The sequence below is a fragment of the Camelus ferus genome, chromosome 17 (assembly GCF_009834535.1).
Source record: "Camelus ferus isolate YT-003-E chromosome 17, BCGSAC_Cfer_1.0, whole genome shotgun sequence".
In the NCBI taxonomy this organism is placed as follows: domain Eukaryota; kingdom Metazoa; phylum Chordata; class Mammalia; order Artiodactyla; family Camelidae; genus Camelus; species Camelus ferus.
The window spans coordinates 37,630,621-37,651,523 of NC_045712.1; the positions used below are offsets into that span (position 1 = coordinate 37,630,621).

The 20,903-nt window shown below is 43.4% G+C and overlaps 1 protein-coding gene across 2 annotated transcripts in view; it reads right to left on the reverse strand.

The window, feature by feature from the left end:
• The window catches only part of LARS2 (leucyl-tRNA synthetase 2, mitochondrial), a 132,463-nt gene that overhangs the window by 55,957 nt on the left and 55,603 nt on the right, over positions 1-20,903 (reverse strand). For both annotated transcript variants that reach the window (XM_006173915.3, XM_032459026.1), the window contains exons 7-9: positions 20,531-20,674; positions 4,688-4,795; positions 3,358-3,517 (exon numbers count right to left, since the gene is read on the reverse strand). In XM_006173915.3, coding sequence (XP_006173977.2) covers positions 3,358-3,517; positions 4,688-4,795; positions 20,531-20,674 — 412 coding nt within the window. The remainder of the gene's footprint in view (positions 1-3,357; positions 3,518-4,687; positions 4,796-20,530; positions 20,675-20,903) is intronic.

Genomic DNA, 20,903 nt, shown 5'->3' on the forward strand with positions numbered 1-20,903 from the left:
CAGTACATTAGTCAGTAACATCAACAACCCAGTCAGCCAACCCAGAAATCAGGGAGTTGTCCCAGGAGCCTTCCAAACACCTCTCAGAGCCGTTCCCGCCCCTCCATTCTGATAGCCACTCTTCTACAGTCCTCACCATCTCTTACCCTATCTAATGGGGCAAGCCAGTTCTCCCGCCTCCACTCTGCTACTCAAGCATTGCCCTGTCCACCCGCGTCACCCTCCTCCTCGGAGCCCCTAAGGGCTCCTCCTGCATCCACACCACCTGGTCCAAAAGCCCCATCACCTGCACTGCTGAGAAAATGAAACTTACAAAGGCGAAATGACCTTCCTTAAGTCATAGGGTAGATCTGGGATCAGAACCTTGGTCATCTTGTGCCAACTCGGGAGCCAACACGCAGAAATCAACTTAGCAACTCCAGAACTCATGTTTGAGAATTTAAACTCCTGCCAAGTGATAAATTCAGCCACAACTGTGTGCTGCCATGACTTTCAGTGGTCACTGCTTTAATACGAGTTACCCTCAAAACCGGACATTTGAGGGAAAACCAACAGGCTTGCCTGATTTGAGCCAGTTGGCAAGGGTAAATGACAGCAGTGATATATCAGCCAGGTTTAAAATGTGACCTCAAGGCCAAAGGAGGCATACATTCATATTCATATGTTAATTTTAATTCACCTTTTGGGAAAACTGCATTGCACTCAAAGAACTGTCCTGGCCTTATGTGACTCATGCCACGTGTCAAAATCTAGAAACTTGACCTGCAAATTAATCTAGAGACTTCAAATAAATTGCATCTGCAGAAAGAGTATTTCCACTCTGAAAATTAGAATTGGAAAACTTGGAGCCAAGAGTAACATTTCATTTGGAATTATTTCAGAGATTATTAGAAAGAGGGGAGAACAAAGTGAATGAGCCATTCAGTGCCAAAATGAAGTGACCAGGCCAAGTTGGATGTGCTGATACCAAACTGATCATGAGAACGGTGCTCTCTGCAGATGTTAAAATTATTTTTTAATTTCTTGCATATGAACATGTTTTGGATTAAATAATGGCTTTCATGTCAGAAACTCCATCTTTTATAACTTATTAGCTCATTAATCCCCTATTGATATTACCTCATTTTAATTTGTGTCCCCAAATTAACCATAAGGAAAAAAAAAAATCTAAGGGCTAGATGTCTACATTCTTCAGTTTTTCAATTTTAGATATTCCTCAACCATCACAGCCCTCAAGGAATCTCAAAAAGCTCATGAGAGTAAAAATGATGAGTTTTCCCTTTAAACAGTTGCAAAGAATCCAATTTTTCTTTTTGAATAAGTGGAAGATAAAACTGAGAGAGATAGCTACACTGGGCTTTATAAGCACACACTGAAATTTTAACTCAGAAGAGTCTTCCTCTATTTCAATACATAACCACCGAAAGAGATGAAGCCGAGTGTTATCTGTCTTGTGCCAGTGAATTACATATGAATCTGGCTCCTCCTCTACGACCTCCAGGAAGGCAGGACTGCGAATGGCCACTGACACACAGTGCTCAGCATGCAGCAGGCTCTCAGTATGAACTGATCTGGACATTAATGTTGGAAGTAAACAACCAGAAGCCTTGAGCAGAGATAAGTTGAGATGATACTGTTTATCTTTCCAACTTGATTAGGAAATCTTCCATTCTGGCTATTTTTAGAATAGCACTTAAAAAATTTTTATACCACCATTCAAAAATTTTTATTTTGTTAATTAAAAAATTATTTTATTTATTTAATTTTTTTTAAATGGAGGTACTGGGGATTGAATACAGGACCCTCTACCATTGAGCTATACTCACCCTGCTTTGAAAATTTTTATTAATCTAATCATTTAAATAGACCTCCAGTAATTCAGACTCTGTGCTTTGGGTTGAAGTTTATAGTCTATGAAAAGAGAAGTGGGCTGAGATTTTTATAGAAATATTTACGTTTCTCCAGGGACCAACTTCTAATTGATGGGGGAGTTCCTTTCACTCGACCAGGATCCATAGCCCCTTCATCTGGTTAGAGAGTCTCTGAGTTACCTCTTCCTCACTTGTTATAATCTTGGTGGTCTACCAAGGAACGTGCCCAGCCTTCCCTTGGCTAAAAAAAAGGCCAGGGGCCCCAGTTATGCCAATCAGACACCTTTCCCCGCAAGAGGATTCTCAAACCAAGTGCCCCAAGCACAGAGGGCAAGGTGAGAGTAGATTCACTCAGTCAAGAGACTGTCTATTGTTCTTGCTGCCAAAACCCTCATGGCTAAGTGGTTCAAGTCCTCTTCCAGACTAGTTTTCCCCCAGCTGGGACCTGGGACCCTTTGCTGGAGTGCTTGTACCTGGACAAATGGCTCCTAAAGCAACAGAATATAAAGAAACTATAAGGAACTAAAAGTAACTGCATACATGCACAGTTGGGGCAAATCATGAACAATAAAATACAAAAAGGCCAAAACCCAACTCCACTTTTGAGTTGCCAGGAGCAAAAGCAGAGTACTAGCTTAGGCACGATCCCTGCACACTGCACCATCAAGGCCCCTCTGGCCCGACCCACCCATCTCCCAACCCTCACTCCATTTAAGGGACCAGCTTGCCTCCCTCTGGGAGTAGCAAGGGAACCTGTTACTTATTTTCACTCCATTGTGCTGCAGCACAAATCCCAATAAAGCCTTGCCTGAATTTCTTGTCTGGCCTCTTATTAATCTCTGTTGATTAAAGAGTCCAAGAATCCTTGTCAGTAACAGATCTTCCCCACAGCTTTCCAATATGTTCCCCTTTTCCTCTGATATAGCCAGAGATGGAGTCTGTTGCCTGCAACCCCAGAATCCTGACTAATGCACAGGCACCTCCCAATCCTCACTGACCAGCAACACTTGCTATGGCAATTCCAGGTCAACTCAATATAGCTCTTCAATGAGCAGGACTCTGCTTGACTGCACAGATCACTGTGTGAATTCTCAAAGACACTAAAATTCAGTTACTGAAAACATTTCCTCTGATTCTCACCAGTTTCCATCCTGTCCCTATCAGTGTAGTTTTATTTGATGATGAAATTACAAATTAAGCAGATGATTCTATTCCTATTAGAAGAGAGCTTTAATCTAGATTATATTTAAAGGGAAAGTTGAGCTTTCATTCAGAAACTCAAGAAGCAGATAAACTAGTACTCAAAGTGAAATCACAGGGTCGCTTAACATTTTCAAAGCTCTTTTCGATCCTCACATTTTAAAATCAAAACATAAAAAGTCAGGCCAAGGAGAAGAACACAAGATGACATGTGTGAAAGAACCATGAACTCTGTGAAATGTAAGGCATAAACGCCCCCCGTCTTAACCTTAACTTGCCGACTCACCTTTGCCAGGAATGAGAGCCTTCCGAAAGACTTCCTTCAAGGAGCCATGCCCGTGTAAGAGTCTGTGGCTGGGAGAGATGGCCACGTGGGAGGTGCCATAAACGGCCTCAGGCGTGGCCGTGTAGGCACTCAGCTTTTCTCCTGTGACTTGCCCATCAACCTGGCAGTGGGGAAGCAGAGACATTTCATTTCTCAGTCCTCCCTCTGGGCTGCTGTGCTCCCCAGCCACCTCCCCTCCTCCCACCCTCCTCAATCCCAAACAGTGGGGATAGCTTCTGACTGCAGCCCCAGGGCTCTGGGGGCCCAAGATGGTCCCTCAGGCAGGAGAGAAGAGGGCCCTCTTTCAGGAGGCCTCCCCCGTGCCCGTTGCCAGGCATATTTGGGGGCCCCAAATGGAAGGTGGTCAAAGCATGCTCAGAAAGATGTCCTCCCCAGTTCCTTGCTCCTTTGTTCACAAATTAATAATAACTGTCAATATTATTTGTCCTGAAAAAGGAGCTACATTTTCCTCCAGGATTTAAGCTACAGTTACCAATAAAGGCATCTACTTCTCTAACCACAAAAATTGTCATTGAGTCTAATTCCGTTTTGAAGAGAGAAGAAAGGACAGTCTGAGCTGAGCTCAGGACTGAGTGCTCCTAGGGCTGGTTAAGTGCTTTTCAAGGAAGAGTCATATATTAGGCACCAGCTGAATGCTAATAATGTGACAGACATGGAGGACACAGAGAGGCCGATGTTCCTTCCTTCACACATTCAAACATGTTCACAGAGTGCCAGTGATGTATGGAGCACCTGGGGCCCAGGACTAAAAGTCCACACTATGGTCTGAGTTGCCAATTAGGTGTCACCTATGGAGCCAGGCATGGGGCCACAGAGGCACAGCTACACAGCCCTGCACCTGCAGGACTGAGAGTGTTTCCCCCTGAGATGTCTCATTTTCAGGTGGGTCCAGGAATGGAGATAGAAACATTTTCATAATATAATGAGCAAGGGAGAGAATTTAGAAGACATTCCACGTATACAGCTCAGTGGCTCAGAGCCCCACCTCCCTCACCCTGATGGAGAGGCAAAGGACTTTAATGTGATCACATCTTGAAATGATCATTTTTTGGATATAATGGGTTAAATAAAATATGCCATTAAAATGAATTTCACCAGTTTCTTCTACACTTTAAAAATGTGGCTACTAGGAAATGTGAAATTACATCTAGGACTCCCAATACTGCATAGCCCTTGGTAGAGTCTCAAGTGGCTGGTCTGTTCGATGAGCTCTAAAAATGCAGGAGGGCTTTGTGAGCATTGACTGCTGGGGATACTCTTGCTCGATCACCTTTAACATGAAGTCCAGGTGGCAGCCCACACAGTCCCCGATCCAGTGGGCCTGCATGCCTTTTATTCCGTACCATTCCGGAAGGTCTGCCAACGCGTCCTGCATGGCCTGGAGGAATGAACGGAGAATGGAGAGGTAGAGCACACAGTTTACTAAAGAAAACGCAGATGCTCTGGGGCTCATGAAGGTGTGAAAAGTGAAGGAGGCTCAGGATTTAGCCCTCTTCATCTGCCAATGAGAGGAGCCCAGCAAAGGAGACACAGATGCACTCATCGTGACTCATTTCAGTGAGATGGGTTTCACCGACTTCCCTATTCTGAGTGGACCAAGGTCTCACGGAGGGAAGACAATTTACAAGGAAAGACCATGGTTAACATCTTTGATGGATGTGGTTAGTGCGTTCTCCTCCACAGTCTGCCAACTAAACAGAAGAAGTTCCCAGTTTATGAATTCTGAAACTAAGACAAGCCATTCACAGGTACAGGTGTTCTACAACTCAGCTGTATCATATATAGAACACTATAAATTCATTTTAAAAATAAAAATCAGCATAAGGGAAACCATCAAATTGACATGCTATTTTGATATATTGCTGTATTTACTCTATTTGCTATATTGATAGCATTTGCTATTAGAAGCACACATTCATTTCATCGTTATTTGTCTAATTCCAATCCTAAATTCCTATAAAAGGGAGGCTTTTCAATAAATCATTCTCTGTGGCCTCAAGCACATGCTGTCTGTTATTTGATGATGAGACACATTCTCTCAACAAATGAGTTTAAAAGTAAATCATGTATTTATAATGAGTCCAATTTGAAATTCCTAATTGTGTTACGCTTAATATAGGCAATACAATGATGCTTTGTGTGTCTAGTGTTTTGTAATTCATGAAATGCTTTTACACACATCTCTTCTCACACACTCTGGACAAGGTAGCTCATTTTCAGATGAACAAACTTTTGTTGAGAAAGGCTTTCTCTTGTAAGGCAGCAGGGAAAGATGCGCCAGGACTAAAACCCAGACTTGCCCATCGCACTCTTTTCCCTACAGCTCACGGACTCTTACTCTCTCACGGGAGAAAGAACTCAGAGCAGTTTCTATACTTGGCATCTATCCAGCCATCCATTCTCATTTACTCAGGAAAGCCTGGGAAGCTTCAAGACTCAGAAATTTCTTTTGAGGCAGAAATTGTGGATTTTTTTTTTAGTGGTTTTTTTTTTTCCTCCTGTATTTATTTATTTATTATTTATTTATTTTACTCTTTTTGGTGGGGGGAGGTAATTAGGCTTATTTATGTATTTATTTTTAGTGGAGGCACTGGGGATTGAACCCAGGACTTCATGCATGCTAAGCACACACTCTACCACTGAGCTATACCCTCCCCTCAGAAACTGCGGATTGCAGACACCATCAAGCTGACCAGCAATGTGTTCGTTCATCTGTTTATTTCCCAGGAATGTATTAACACCCATCCTCACACCGGGACCTCATCTAGGCATTGGGAACCTGGGCATACACAATGCAGGATGTGCCCAGAGTCCCTAACATGAAGTTCAAATAATGCATACATGGGGTCTGCTGCTATTAGTTGGGTAACTGATTAAAATGCAACGCCAGATGCTATTAGCATCAAAGAAGATGGGACATGGGTCATGGAGATGAATCAAAGGAAAAGAAAAATAGTGGGAAGGTAGGGAAGAAGAGGAGCAGAGTGAAAAATAGGGAGAGACACGAAAGAGTGGTGGACCACAGAGGAGAAGGAAAGACAACGAAAGTGGGTGGGTGAGGAGAGGAAAGCTCCAATAAGAAAAGAAATGAAGGAAAAAGAAGCAACTAAGGAGCGTCAGCCCAGTGTACGGTAGGGTGCAATGACCAGTGGCTGCAATGTAAAACACTGGCCTTACTGTCTGGTCACCAACAGGGTGAGCCTTCCCGCCACAGGGCTGTCAATCCTGAGTGACAAACAAAGGAAAGAGGGAACAGGCTACTCTAACAATAAAATAGAAATCAGACATGTGTCTGCAAAATGGGAAAAGGAGAGTACTGGAAAGCCTCAGTGAAGAGCTCCAGTTGTCCTTTTAACTCAACATCACACCAAGGCTCTGGAAAGGTAGGTCCCCTTCCTTTCAGCTGCCAATGAACATTAGTCACATGACACTTGGCATAATCCTCAGCGCAGAGACCCAACTACCCGAACTACTGATGTTTGTAGGTCATTTTCAACAAAATGATCCTAGGTGCTCCCATTTCTGGACAGTTACTCAAGAAAGATGAAAACGCTTTTCAGGAGAAAATGTCATCAGTTGGAAATGGTAGATATTTTAAAGCCTACCTGTTCACTTGGAAACGAGATCCATGAAAACCAAAGACCTGATAATGAAGATTCGGAAATATTTTAGGTAAGTTTTGAAACTTGATAATTCAGCACGGCCTATGCTTAAGACAACTTCATGATGTTGATGAAACTACATTCTGCTAGGAACGCTTGCCCAACTTCCCTGGGTGGCATCAAGGAAATCTAGAGTTGCTAGTTTTAAGTAAAATAAGAAACATGACCTAATGCCATTCACATGTTCCAACTTCTAGTGATCGTGAGGCAGCTTTTCATAGGATATGTAAAATACTTGATGGTTACAAGTAAAGTTGCCCGACAGGACCATTGTTATTTCTGTATTTGCCTGAGTGAAAAATGACTTCTGAGAAGGTGGTAGAAGTTCTTCTTTAGGTTCTTGATTGTTCGTTATGCTTCAACTAAAGTTGCTTTCTTTTGGTACAAACTACCACGTAGAAAATAAATAAGCTACAAGGACATATTATACAGCACAGAGAATACTGCCAATATTTTGTAATAACTATAAACGGGCCCCACCACCAACTATGGAAGCTTGAAAGGGTGTACTTTTCTCATCCCACTCTCCTCCCAGGTCCAAGCTAAACAGCATAACCAGTCATAGGCTTAGTACAGTCCTGGAACACTGGGGTAACCCGGAGGCACAGGGTCAACTGGTTTAAATATCACACCAGCACTGAGAGGCTGGAGATGCTGGTACCAATGGCAGCAGTGGCTTAAGCAGACCACTCCTGGGACAAGGTCTCAGCTGTACCCTTGTCCTCCCTGATTCCCGCCTAGGTCTCCAGCCTTCCCATCCAACTGTGAGGAAACTGATCCTCTTCTGATCAATTCCTTCTTGGCTTAAGTTAGCCAGAATAACTTTACATGGTTTCAACCAAGTTTCCTAATTATTAATGGAATAAGAAAGTTTCAATAATCTGATGTATCTCTGTATTAGCTGAAACTGTACTGTCTTGATATCAATGTAGCAAAAGTTTAAAATCTTGAATATATTGATTATATATTAATATTACACTAACAAAATACAATATGTTAATAAACTATTAATCAATCTTCTGATACCATTATATATTTTAGAAAGCTTTTCAATTTATGCAGCAATATAAGGGGTCTTAAATGCCAACAAGCACGTAACTAGGGCATGATGAACTCAGAAAATTACCCGTGGCTTTTCTGCTCCAAGGATCAATGAGGTTCCATTTAACTTCCAAGCAAACCTACATGTGGTCTCATGGGATCTGATCTCTCTTTTTTTAATTGAAGTACAGTTGATTTACAATGTTGTGTTAGTTTCAGGTATACAACAAAGGGATTCAGTTTATATGTATACACACAGACACATATATATACACATATAAATATATTCTTTTTCAGATCTTTTCCATTATAGGTTATTATAAGATAATGAATATAGTTCCCTGCTTTCCAAGAGATAAAACCCACATTATATGATTCGAAGATCAGCTTCAACTCCTACTCTATTGTTTCCTGCCACAGAAAATTTGGAGTTGATGGGTTTCATTTCTGACACATTTAAGGTCCCTCCCTTCCCCTGCATAACTAAGCCACAGTCTATAAACCCTCTCATTGTATTTTTCCTCTCAATTGAATTGTCAAGGCTGGAATAGTTCTTATGGAGGTGATTTTGGCTTAATCTATTCAGATCTTGATGAGGACAAAAGATTCAAATAGAATGAAATGTGAATGTTTTGATATGCTAATTGTGGGAGAAAAAAAATCCACCTGCTTAAAACCTCACCAAATCTATGAATATATTTAAAAATCAAAAGAAATGAAAAAAAATAAACCAAATGAAGCCAACATCTTGAGAACAAGTCAGCAAGCCCTTTTTAGTCTCCACTGTAAAATAAACTCATTATTCTCGACTGATTTTTGATGATCAAGGCTCCAGAAAACACCTGCCCAACAGCTTCCCACAATCTCTCCCTTGTCCCAGGGCTGGCCCCACCAAGTCTTCATCAGAACAAGAGCAACCTGGTGAGGATTTACAGTGCTACAGGTGTTCAGTCTAAAGAGCTGTTTTCATTTGTTTGTTTTTTTGGGTGTTTTGTTGAAATCACATCCTTTTTGTGGTTTTGCATTTACAGCACATGGCATTCATCTCATTTCATGCCCTTATATTTGCCAAACAGTTGGAAGTGCCTCCCTTCCCCATCCTGGCCAACCTCAATTTATAGAAATCTTACTGGTTCATAGAATCCAAAAACTTAGGGAAAGAGCAGGTTTTGAGACTCTTTATTAATGTGCTTTGAGATCCCTTTTCAAATAAAATCTGAGGGAACCCAATATCCAAAAGTTGAAAGCTGAACTATTCTAGGAGATGCCCTGCTCTCTCCTCCAACCCTTCTCCATCAACTCCCAAGGCTTGGGTACAATTTGAAAACCACTCATTTATTCAACTGCCCTCATTTAACTAAAGAAAAAATGGCTTACTTGACCAAGTCAACAGTAGACACCAAATAATATGAATGATCCAGATCTCCTGATTATTCTGGGACCACCATACTCAGTTTTCAGGTAACTTTCGGTAAATTAAAAAAAGACAACTTCTTCCATATGTAAAACCTAGAAATTAACAATGTGAGTGGGCTCTTCATTCAATTTCAACAATAATTATTGTGGTTAATACTCAGCTGAAGTCAAATCTCCTGTGGTTATTATTTAGCATATATAGAAAGTCCGATGGTTTACAGAGGGGCCTTATAATCATTTCACTACGCTAAGTCTGGAAAGGCAGCCACTGTTGTTCCACAGGTACACCCTGGGAATGAAGATGCTTTCAGAAGTTGAAACAGCAATGTATATGAATGAGTCGCAATAGAGGCCTGTGCTTAAGACAATGGACCACTAGGAGAAGGGCTGAAGGGAACATCCAATTGAAAAGGCTTTAGTTACACAGAATAGAATCAGGAATAAGAAAGAGGAAGATCAAAACTACAAAGCTGGGGATAAAAAGAGGATTAGCTATAACAAGGCTAATATGACTCTTCCTTCAAAGAAGCAGAAATAATGCCAGGAATAAATCCATACTTCCCAGGAGAAGGCGGGACGTGAGCTAAAGCATGAAGAACAAGGTGCAACAGGATCATAAATAAGAATTTGTGGCTTTAAAAACATGACACATTTTTAAAAACTGAAGTATAGTCAGTTATAATGTGTCGATTTCTGCTGTGCAGCATAATGTCCCAGTCATGCATATATATGTACACAAACATTTGTTTTCATATTCTTTTTCATTAAAGGTTATTATAAGATATTGAATATAGTTCCCTGTACAGAAGAAATGTGTTTTTCATTTATTTTTATATATAGTAGTTAATATTTCCAAGACATGACACATTTTAAAGATCTTGGTTAAAAAAAAAAAGTTTAGGCAAACTGAGAAATACAGACCTTTTAAAACAAGGGGATTTATTAGCTACTAAGGGGGAGAGTTGAGAAACCAGAAGACTGGATACAGATTTGAGATAGGACTTAATGAGATTTAATTAAAATGGACAGTTTTAAAAAGCTTAACACTTAGCCTACTTCTGAATCAGTGTGATTTGATTAGCAATTATTTTTTAATTATAACTTGCCTTTATTTTTTCTAAAACTTATTATTGTTGCCAAGATTTCTTTATTCTTTTTGTTTTTGGAATCATTTTGATGCAATTACTCCCAAGACACAATGTATATTTGAGCTGTGATAAAGGAAAATCAATTCTGAAGGCAGTAAGATATTTAAACAATGTAGATGTCCCCTCTGGAATATTCTAGAGGAATAAACTCTCTCACGACTCTGGCATGAAGTTAGGCATGCAGGTCACACATTAAGAAGCTCTGGCATGATGTTTACCTTGTCTACCTCTCTGATGGCCCTACTTTAACCTGTCTTCTGAAATGTGCTACGTATTTCCAGCAAAATCCATTTGTTGTGGCATCTCACTGCAATGCATTTATTCGCAAATACAGTTGTGCTGTCCAAGAGTCTCAGTTGCAGTGAAGGTGCTGGTAACCCAGAAGGGAAAAAAATCAGTTCTAAGCAAGGCCCTGCGCGGATGATGTATGACTTGCCAACAAGGTGTGGATCCCAGGACTGCAGGGGCAAAAGGAAGAGAGGCACCGAGGAGCCCATGCAGACATCAGTGTGTATCTCAGAGCCATGTGAAAAGGAGGGACAAGCCAAGTGCTATCAGATAGCTTCTGAAAAGCTGGAAAGGAGGAAGTGCTGTCTGGGTATGACCCTCAGGGATGGCTCCCTGAGCATGCTCTGTGTGAAAGGATGTGGTGAAAGATATCAGGAAGCTGTCGTGGCAGCCAATTTGGCTAATCTCTTCTTACTCATAGATTAACTCAGGCCACGTATCAGCCTTTTTTTTTACCCCCTTCTGACTTAGGCAATCTAAGTCAGCAAAACGAGTTAAATTCCACCAACTTTCACAAGATGGTAACTAGTTTCTGAAATGTCACTACCACACTCCTAAGAATGCAGATAACAGAGGACAAACTCTTTCAATGACACAGCCACCTGTCTGATGAGACAGCCTCTGATTCCCAGAGGCCACCCCCATCACCTCACTGCCCCTGGCTCCACAGGACAAAAGAGAATCTGTAACTGCAGCCCATGGGTGGGGGGAGGGGGGAGAAGTTAAATACACTGTAAACGGAACATGGTTCTTAGCCTCATCTGTGGCACTGGGCCACCCTTGCCTGAAAAGGTGGCTTTGTTCTGGGAGAGGGGAGTCTTGGGAGCAAGACTAAAAGCTTTTATTGGTCTAATCAAGAAAAATAAAATGGGGACAGCAGTCCCAGGGGACATTCTGCTCAATTACCTTCAAGTTGGAAGCCTGTCTGTAAATTTAAACTTGCGAGAACATGTGACCATCCCTTTCCAGGTCTAAAAAAGATGTGTAAATAAACGCTGACATAACCCTGCTATCAGGCTGTTTTGTTTGATGACTACTGAAATAATAATAATCATTATGGAAAAATGTGGAAAAGACAGTAAAGGATGAAGAAAAAAATAACATTTACCCCAAATCAACTTAAGCATCCAGGGAAATCACTATTCATATTTATTCTATAGCTTTCCATCTTATTTATATCCCATCTTCCATTGATTCTAAGATGCAAGTTTCCCCCACAAATCCTGAAACTGGGACATATCTTACAATCAGTGGTATCTTTGATTGACAGCATTTTTCATTCTTAACGGAGCATAAAATTTAAAACCAATCGTGTGTTAGAAGTGATAAAATTTGTATGAGTGTGTGTACTTGTGTTTTTTACATAGTTAAGATCATGCTGTTAATATACTCTTTTAAACCACAAGAGTTTGCATTTTACCGGAGTTCACAGCTTAATATAGCTCTAGAAAGGATTAAATCTCTATTTTGAGCAAATCTGACACTCAGAATCAGTAAGCAAAATATAGAGAGACATAGAAAGAGACTGGAAAATTGTCGCCTTCAATGAGAAAACAGAGTTTGAAACAAAGGACAACAATAGAATATGGATATCTACGTGTCTGTTAGTGACCGTTGGCTTCCCTGATCGCAGTGGAGTCCCACTGTCCTCTGAGCAGCTGGGTTCAGAAGGCCCGGGGCTGAGGGAAGGGTGCTGGAGTAGAGACTAATGACATAACACAGGACACTGCTCAAGCCAATTCCATCAAGAACAACCTAGAAATCCCTGCACTTTCTGCTACCCGGCCATTTGTGCCCGCTCCCTGTGCCTGTACCATTCCATCACTTGCTAACGCCCTGCCTCCCTGCGCTGCTCACCCTCCGACTGTGTGCCCTCCAAGTGTGGTTGTAGGGAATGCCAGTTGCCGGGCAGCCAGTGCTCAAGAGCAGGTGGGCAGAACGCAGGCCTGGGATGGAGGAGACCCAAGCTGGGTCCCGGCTTTCTGAGGCTTGGGGGCCTCAGTTATAAAATGAGGAATGGGCTCAGTGAAAAATTTTCCAGGACACCTCATGCTGGCCATCAGCCCTCCAGGGCAGCAGGAGGAGGGTAGGATGCGGGCTACTTAAAATAAAGCAACACCTTATCCCTTTGTTTTTAGACATCATATTGATTTTCATTTCCAGCAGCACGCATGAGGGTTTTTTGTTGGCTTTTATATTTTTCAGATCAGGGCAGGGATTAGGAAGCATGGGAGACTATGCTAAATGTGGAAGAATCGGCACAATGTTCTCTTGAGTTTCTTCTAGCATTAAAATTCAAATGACTCCCTAAGCTAACAGGGTTCATTGGTGACACCCACGAGCACACCCAGGGACCGTCCCCAACAAGGTGCTCATCAATCTCTTTCCTCCCATGGAGTCAGGCAACACCTCAAGAAGAAAGGAGGCCTTTACTCCAACAGGACCTGGCAGGGAGCTCAGTAAGGCTACTCGGGGTCGAAGAGCATTAAGGCATAATAGTGACGTCTGTCTTCATTTTTTCCTAATCAAATTTATAGTTTATTTCATTGTCAACACACAATAAGGAATATATTATTAATTTATTTCTCCCATTTTTCCCTTTCAATTGTTCATTCTATCTTGGAAACAAAAACACATAACAAAGGAAACCTTCCTGTGTGCAGAGCACGTGTGCTTCCTTCCTTCAGAAGTGCTTGTTCATTCTCACAGGCTTTGGAGCGGGTTGCATGCAGGGCTGTCTTTAGTTGCCTGACGGCGGGACAGGGTGTGGGTAAGAACTCAGGGCTAAGGAAGTAAGGCAGTCCTAGAGGCCTGGCCTAACAGAGACCACACGCAGGTGTGATTAGGCATCAGTGGGGGACGTTCCGGACACAGGCAGGAGAGGAAATCTAATTGCCTATACTGTCACGAAATACCATGGGTTTCCAAATCCAGAGCTGGGACCCGGCCCTGCTCCAACTCTGGTGAACTCTTCCAGGCAGAAGTTCCTTCTAAGGCCTGCTCAGAGCCAGCCAGTGGCCTTCTCCCAGCAGTCTCATCTTCACACCTGGCTGACATTAAAGGGCCTGTCCCCTTGGCTGTGGCCTTGGGAGGGCAGAGAGTCTCCTGATCCACTCCAGGCAGCCTCGGGCTTGCCCGCAAAGTGCCAGGGAACTGTCAGCCTCAAATCACCTGCTTTCCTTTTGCCTCTGTCCCCTTCCCATCCCTGTCCACCCCAACCCCCAGAAGGTCTCCCCTGTAACAACTCTCATCTGTGCCCCTTGGCACCGGCCAACAATCCCCCTGAGGAGGACAGAGAGAAGAGGATGAAAGACGGAGAACAGAGTTTGGCTTAGCGCCTAGGAGAGAAGAGGTCCTGGAGAGACAGGTTAAACACAGAACAGAAGGAATCATGAGATCTTATGTAAGAAGGAGCAGAATTTAACAATTAATTAGCTTTGTGAGACAGTGAGTCAAAACTAGATCCTGGGGATGGGAGAAGAGCCTGCTGTTTCTGAAGAAGAGACAGCAGGGCCTGGGGGAGAACTCAAGCAGGAAGCCGCTCTGAGGGTGTGTCAGGGCTGGTCTGAGTCCCGGGGTCTGTAGCTGATGAACTAGTTTTTACCAGGAGGAAGGATAAGGCCGCCCTCTGCCCAGACAGATCAGAGGGGCGTGGTGGGGTAAATGCAATCACAGCTGTAAAGCCACAGGGCTTTCAAGGGAAAACCCTCACAACAGATAAACCTCAGCCTTAGCTTCGTTAAATCTGGCCCTGGTCTGTGTCCTCACAGTCTTTTATCCCAACAGCCCTGCAGAGAAGCTGACAGCTCATTAAATGTTTCTCACTTGCTCCTCTTGGTCCTCAGAGACTTTGCTCCCTCAGCCAACATCGAATCTGTGCACAAGCCCCGCACATGAAGGCCCAGGCTGCACACACAGGACGTGACACTGGGTCCAAGGGTCTTTCTTAGGGAGTCAGGGGCAGAGTGGGGCCGAGTCGCCAAACCTCACCAATCAATCCCTTTGCTAAGTTTCCTGAGCAGCACAGGATGACTCTGGTGCTGGTACGAAGAGGCATTTCCAGGCACCACCTGTGAGCCGGCCTCTGTTCTGGTCCTCTGATCTGAAGGTAGGAGCAGAATGCCAGGCAGCAGCCCACTTTCCAAGAGACAGCCAAATGCTTTCACGAGGAACTCACGGCCTCAGGATTAGAGCAGCAAGGGTGCACAGGGATTCCCTTTCAGAGCGCAGGGAACTCTTGAACAGTCAGGGGCACCCAGGGGACTAGACCCTGGTGCCACTGCTCCACCGTGGCTGTCTTTCTGCTCCAGCCTCCTCCTCCACCTCCCCAAAGAGCTCCTGTCATGAACCTCACTCCCTCCCCTCACCTCTTTGCTTCTCCATTCTCAGCTTTTCCCTCTTTGCAGGGTCCCACTCCAGTAGTGCTTTCTGGTAAAGGTACCCCTACTTTACCCAAAAGTGCAGCCTGAAACCAAGGAATGAAAGGCACACGGTGGCAGGGAAATGGGTGGCTTATTACCTCCCATCCCCCGTGATTTCATAAGGGCTCACTGTTGCCCGTCTGATTCAGGAATTCTACTTGGAAATACTTGTGAAGCGTGCAGTTTCCTACACGTCCAAAGGCAACAAAACACGCCCTTACAGACATTCTGCACTTCTCATCTTTCATCACCTCCTCGGTGATACCACCTTGGATCACTGGGCAGAACTGGGGCTTCTCCTTGCCTCACCTGCCCCCTCCTGCAGTGTGACTGTGATCCCAAGGGCTGTGACCTCTCACATCTACAACTGTCCCCTGCACTAGCCTCCAAGCAACCAAAAAGCAGGGACGTCTGCTTTTCTCACTTGTATTCTTAGCATCTAGGCCAGGCACTCAATAACATCTGGGGAGAGAAAGAATGAACCCAGACTACCTGAGAAGTGGTACAGACTGCTGGTTAAGAGCTCAAGCACCCGGACTGGAACCCCAGTGCTGATACTTATGACCAGCATAAGCCTCAGTTTCCTCATCAGTAAAATGGGATAACAGGCATACCTAACCTCCAAGGGATAATATGAAGGTTAAGTAAGATGGTGTAAGTGGAAGCCTGAGAACTGATCAGATCGAGGGTAAGACGGTAGGAGGTGGGAGGCGATCACAGGCTTGGTTCATATTCTAGCAGTTGCCAGGTGATTCCTGAGAATTTAGAAAACATAACCACCCATTTGGTGTGGAGGTTGACTAAGCACCAGTCGGGATAGGATTATGTCCATCTAAATGCCAAAGAGGAACCCACGTGGAGTGCCCCAGCGGCTGAGGACCTGGGAGGAGGCAGCCTCTGGCGGCTTCAGACGGCAGCACAGAAATTGAAATCACAAATCTATTAGAAAAGTTCAAATGGGAAGCTGTCTCTCTATTTGTCTCGCCTTCCAACTGTCACCGAGCTGTCAGGAACTAAAGCGTTCAGACTCTGAATCCCTTTTGCTTTCAGTATGTAAGTCTCCAATCCACCCTCCTCCCCTTGCTCTCACCTCGCCGTGCAGCCCACAAGATTCCTCCCACACATCTCTGCCAAGACTAATTCATGTTCCTCAGATACTCCTACTGCCAGTTTTCCTTTTCATAGAACTAGTGGCTGAAATCACTTCTAATGTTTCATAAAGCAAACAATCCTAGGAAGACTGGGTTGGGGGTAAAGGGAGAAAAACCAAATACATCACAGAACAGCCTTAATAAAGGATTTTTATACTTCAAGTTTCCCTGTAATTTTCACATCAGGCATCGTCTTTGTAATTTGGAAGTTAAGTGAATGAAAGGAGGGCTCCTCCACAGCCATGCTCCCAAGCAGACCACCAGCTGACATCACAGAGGCAGCCCTCAGAGCTGCAAAACCAGATGCAAATACAGAGCTCTAAAGATAATTGTGGCAGGCACAGCTCACTGGCCATCCCAGCACCCACTTCCCATCCTCCTCCCACAACCATCTTGCCTATAGAAGCTAGAAAGCCCCAGACTTCTTTCCTAGTCTCCTTTGAAGCTGGGGGTAGTCACATGACACAACTGGGGCTAATAGAACATCAGTGGAATTTTGCTGGGAGTTTGTGGGAAAGTTCTCGCTTTCCAGTCACTCACATTGCCTCTTCTGCTTCTTTCTGTCTTGAGTGAAAATGTGATGTCTGTGCTGCAGCAGCCATCTTGCAACCATGAGGTGACAGGAAGGAAGAAAAGGCCAAGAGAACCACGGAGATGCCAGCTCGGAGCCCTATCCCAGTTCGGTCTCAGCAAATGGGATTTCTTATGTGGGAAAAGTAACTTTCCATCTGTTAAGCCACCATAACTTGGGTTTTTAGTTACTTGCAGGTAAAAGCATTATTGATTCAATATCTCACCTTTATCTATACAGCAGGCCATCATCATTAATGCAACACTATTACTGCCATACCAAGTTTTAGATTAGATGTTCTACCTCATTTGATCTTCTTTGAAGTTTTGGACTCATTTATCCAAGCATCAATTATTTTTACATCTCTATGCAAATGACTCATGGCCAGTGCAATCTCAGAAAGGGTCAGAACTATGTCCCTTCCAGGACTCCTTATCCCAGGGAGCAGCTTAATCATTCACTAGGGTCCAAGTCAGAGTCTTTTTCGATGACACCATCTCCAACATGCTCTCATCCAATATCACCAAGTTCTATAGATTTCACCATCTGAATATTTTTCTAACCTACTCATTTCTTTCCATTACCACCAAAGTCTAAGTTATGCAGGCCTGGACCATTGCAATAGCCTTCTAACTGGTCTCTCTGTATCCACACTTGCTCTTTCCACAGTGAATTTGTAAAAACACAAAACTGACCATGTTATTCCCTTCCTTAGGATCATTTAATGGTTTCTCATGGCTCCCATGATAAAGTACAAATTTCTTAAGACCTAAAAGGTGTTGCCTGATCTGACCCCCACCCACCTCTTCAGCTTCTCTTCAGCCTCTCCAGCTCTATGTTGAGTCTCTCCTCTAGGCTCTCTCAGTTTTAGCTATACTGTCATTATTTCAGCTTCTCAAACTTGTCATATACCTTTCTGTTTTCAAGGTATCACTCGTTATGTTCCCTATATGGAGGGAGGGGCTCCCCTATAGCTTTATGGCCCACTTAACCCTTATTCATCCCTCTGCAGCCCAAATAATAAATTTTCCATGTCAGATTTGTACTTTTCTGTTCTAGATTCCAGTTTTTAAAAAAAATTGTTTCCATTTCTTCTCAGAGGTTCCCCATCTGTTCACTCATTATGACCATCCTTCCCTTTAAGTCCCAGACCATTTACATATAGATGCCTCTAGCTTTATCTCCTAATTCCAAAAGCTGGGTTATCTCAGGAGCTATTTTTATTGGGCTGCCCTCCGTCCCTTTCTCCCCCTTTATTATGGGTCACAATTTCCTGATTCTTGGAAGTCTAGTAATTTTTTTATTATATGTTGGATATCACAGATGAAACCAACTTGAAGGAGCCTGGATTATGTTGTTTCCCTTTAAAGGTGTTGAGTTTTGTCCTGAAAGTTCTTCTTGAAACTGTAAGGCTTGCTTTTATTTTTTATTAAGGTGAGTCATTTTGATTTTGTTCTTGGCCAGAGGGTTTCATCCACACTTGTAATATATAGCCTTTTTGGGGTCCCAATTGCATACTTCTGGCTGGGCCATAACTCTGAGGTCTCAGAGCACTGTGCAGCCCCCTGGTATTTCTGTTCTCCTCTCAATCCTATTGCAAACATTTTCTATTAGGCCTTATGGAGTCTTGCTTTGTGCATGTACAGCCCTCAGCCAAGGACCTGAAGTGAACATAGGTATCTGCCCACCTCTACCACTCCTACGCCACTCCCTGTTCTCCTGATTTTCAGGGCAAACCAAGTGCTGACCTCCAAAGACAGCTTTTTCAATAATTCTGCACTGGAGTTCAGCAAGAACCAGGCAAGTCACCATGGTAACTAACCACTTCTGCTGAACAGTTGAAAATTCCCAGCTGACAGTTTAAAGAATAATGCCACTCAGGTTATTACATTTCCAATTAGAGGCAGAGGTCAAAACAAAAGCTAATTAGGTGGCCTTTCCACCAATGCCTATTAGAGAATCATCTGACAGGTCCTTGAAGTGACCTGACATCCTTCCTGGTAATGCGGTGGACCCCAGCTCTCAGGAGATAGGGGCTCCCACTGCCTGCGATGTTAGAGAAAGCAATGTTCTCAGCTTTCTTCTCGTTCAGTCTCTCAGTATTACTAGTGTGCTTCAAAGGAGCAAAGCACTATGTTAACAAGTTCTAAATGAGTAGTTTTCTAAATCCATATGCTATTCTCTGCTACATTGTGAATAAATTATAATGCGAAAACAGCCTCATTTAAGACATGTCTTTTGAGTGAGGGAACTAGAGGTCATACAGCCATATGGCACTGGTATTGTGAGCTGGTGTTCTGCAGTTCTAATTCAGCAGAGTTTTGTAGTGATCCGAGGTTATTTATAACTTTGTGCTTTCTTTGCATATAAGAACAGTATTGGACCCGACCCAAAGTGCATTTCAGCCCACTACCCTATTTCTGACGGACCAAGCCCCGGGCTACTTTGGAAGAATACAACTATCCTTCTTATGGTGACCACCACAGGGGAGAACTACCATGACATACCGTCAGTAGCCCTTCATGATGCTTTTACTTTTCAGATCCTGTTTACTTCCAGTCTTATGCTAATTCAGAGATTACCAAATTGCCATGGGAAATGCTCCTGATTTGCTCTAATCACTTTTCTCTGGAGTTTTAGGGAGTGATCCTTCAATTCCATGTCCTGAAACTTGGTAAGTTCAAAGAATACTTTGCAGAGTGGTTCTAGTATACACAGAACAGGTTATTTTGCCCAGGCTATTAGTGATTTAATAAGAAAGCTCCCTCTTTCAATGGTTGGTTTTGCCTTGAATTCCTGAAAATACAAAGAGCAGGAAGGCACCTTAAAGACCACTTGGTCCCACTGTCTCCTTTTACTGATGAGGAAACTGAGGTGCAGGAACTCGCACCAGTTTACACTGTTAATCGGAGACACAAGAAGGGATAAAGTCCAAAGCTTTGGTTCCTGGCTTAGTTCATGGAGACTGCCATCAGTCCTTTTAGATGGTCTTCTCTGGACCTTCTGAAATGTCATTCTGTCTTTCTGGGGTCTTACTAGAACTACACAGACGAAGATACTTTTCTCCTTTCTAGCTTTATTGCTGATATAATCGCAGATAAAGATGAATGTTTTTTGCCTCCATGGCAGTACAATGATTGTTGAAAGGTGATGCAACCAGATACAAACAATGGCCTACAGTGACCTCCAGGTGCTACTCTTGATTTCCAACTGAAAGACCTAAAAACCATCACCCTCCAGTGAGTGACCCAGTGAGTAACCGTGAGGTTCACTTGTTTGCTGTCTGCACACGCACAGCTCTAACAGCCCTTCCTAGGGTTCACCTCCATCAGTGAGGTTCCCCAATACCCAGAAGACCTTGGTGTTGCCTCCCAACACGTATGCATTACTGGGGAGCCTCCAGGCTGACACTCACCTTTGCATAAGCAGTTGTCTTAATAAACCACTGTCTGAGGTACTTCTGTTCCACCTTGGCTCCAGAACGCCACGAACAGCCTTGTTCATCCACCTGCTCATTGGCAAGCACTGTTTGATCCACTGGGTCCCAGTTAACCAAGGCCTGTTAAAATTCATGAAACAAAATGATGCAAGCTGGTGAGCAGATTGAATAGGGTCACTCTGAGGTTCCTTACATGTGAGAGGGTCTGCAAATGCAGTGTCTCTGCTCTGAGACTTGAGGGCATCTCCTTGGAGCATCACTTGGCAAGGAAACCACTAGCAAGCTGTAAAAAAAGAATGTAAACTGCCTCTGAGCTCTCCTGGTATTAGAACAGGCTTGGGAAGGAAGG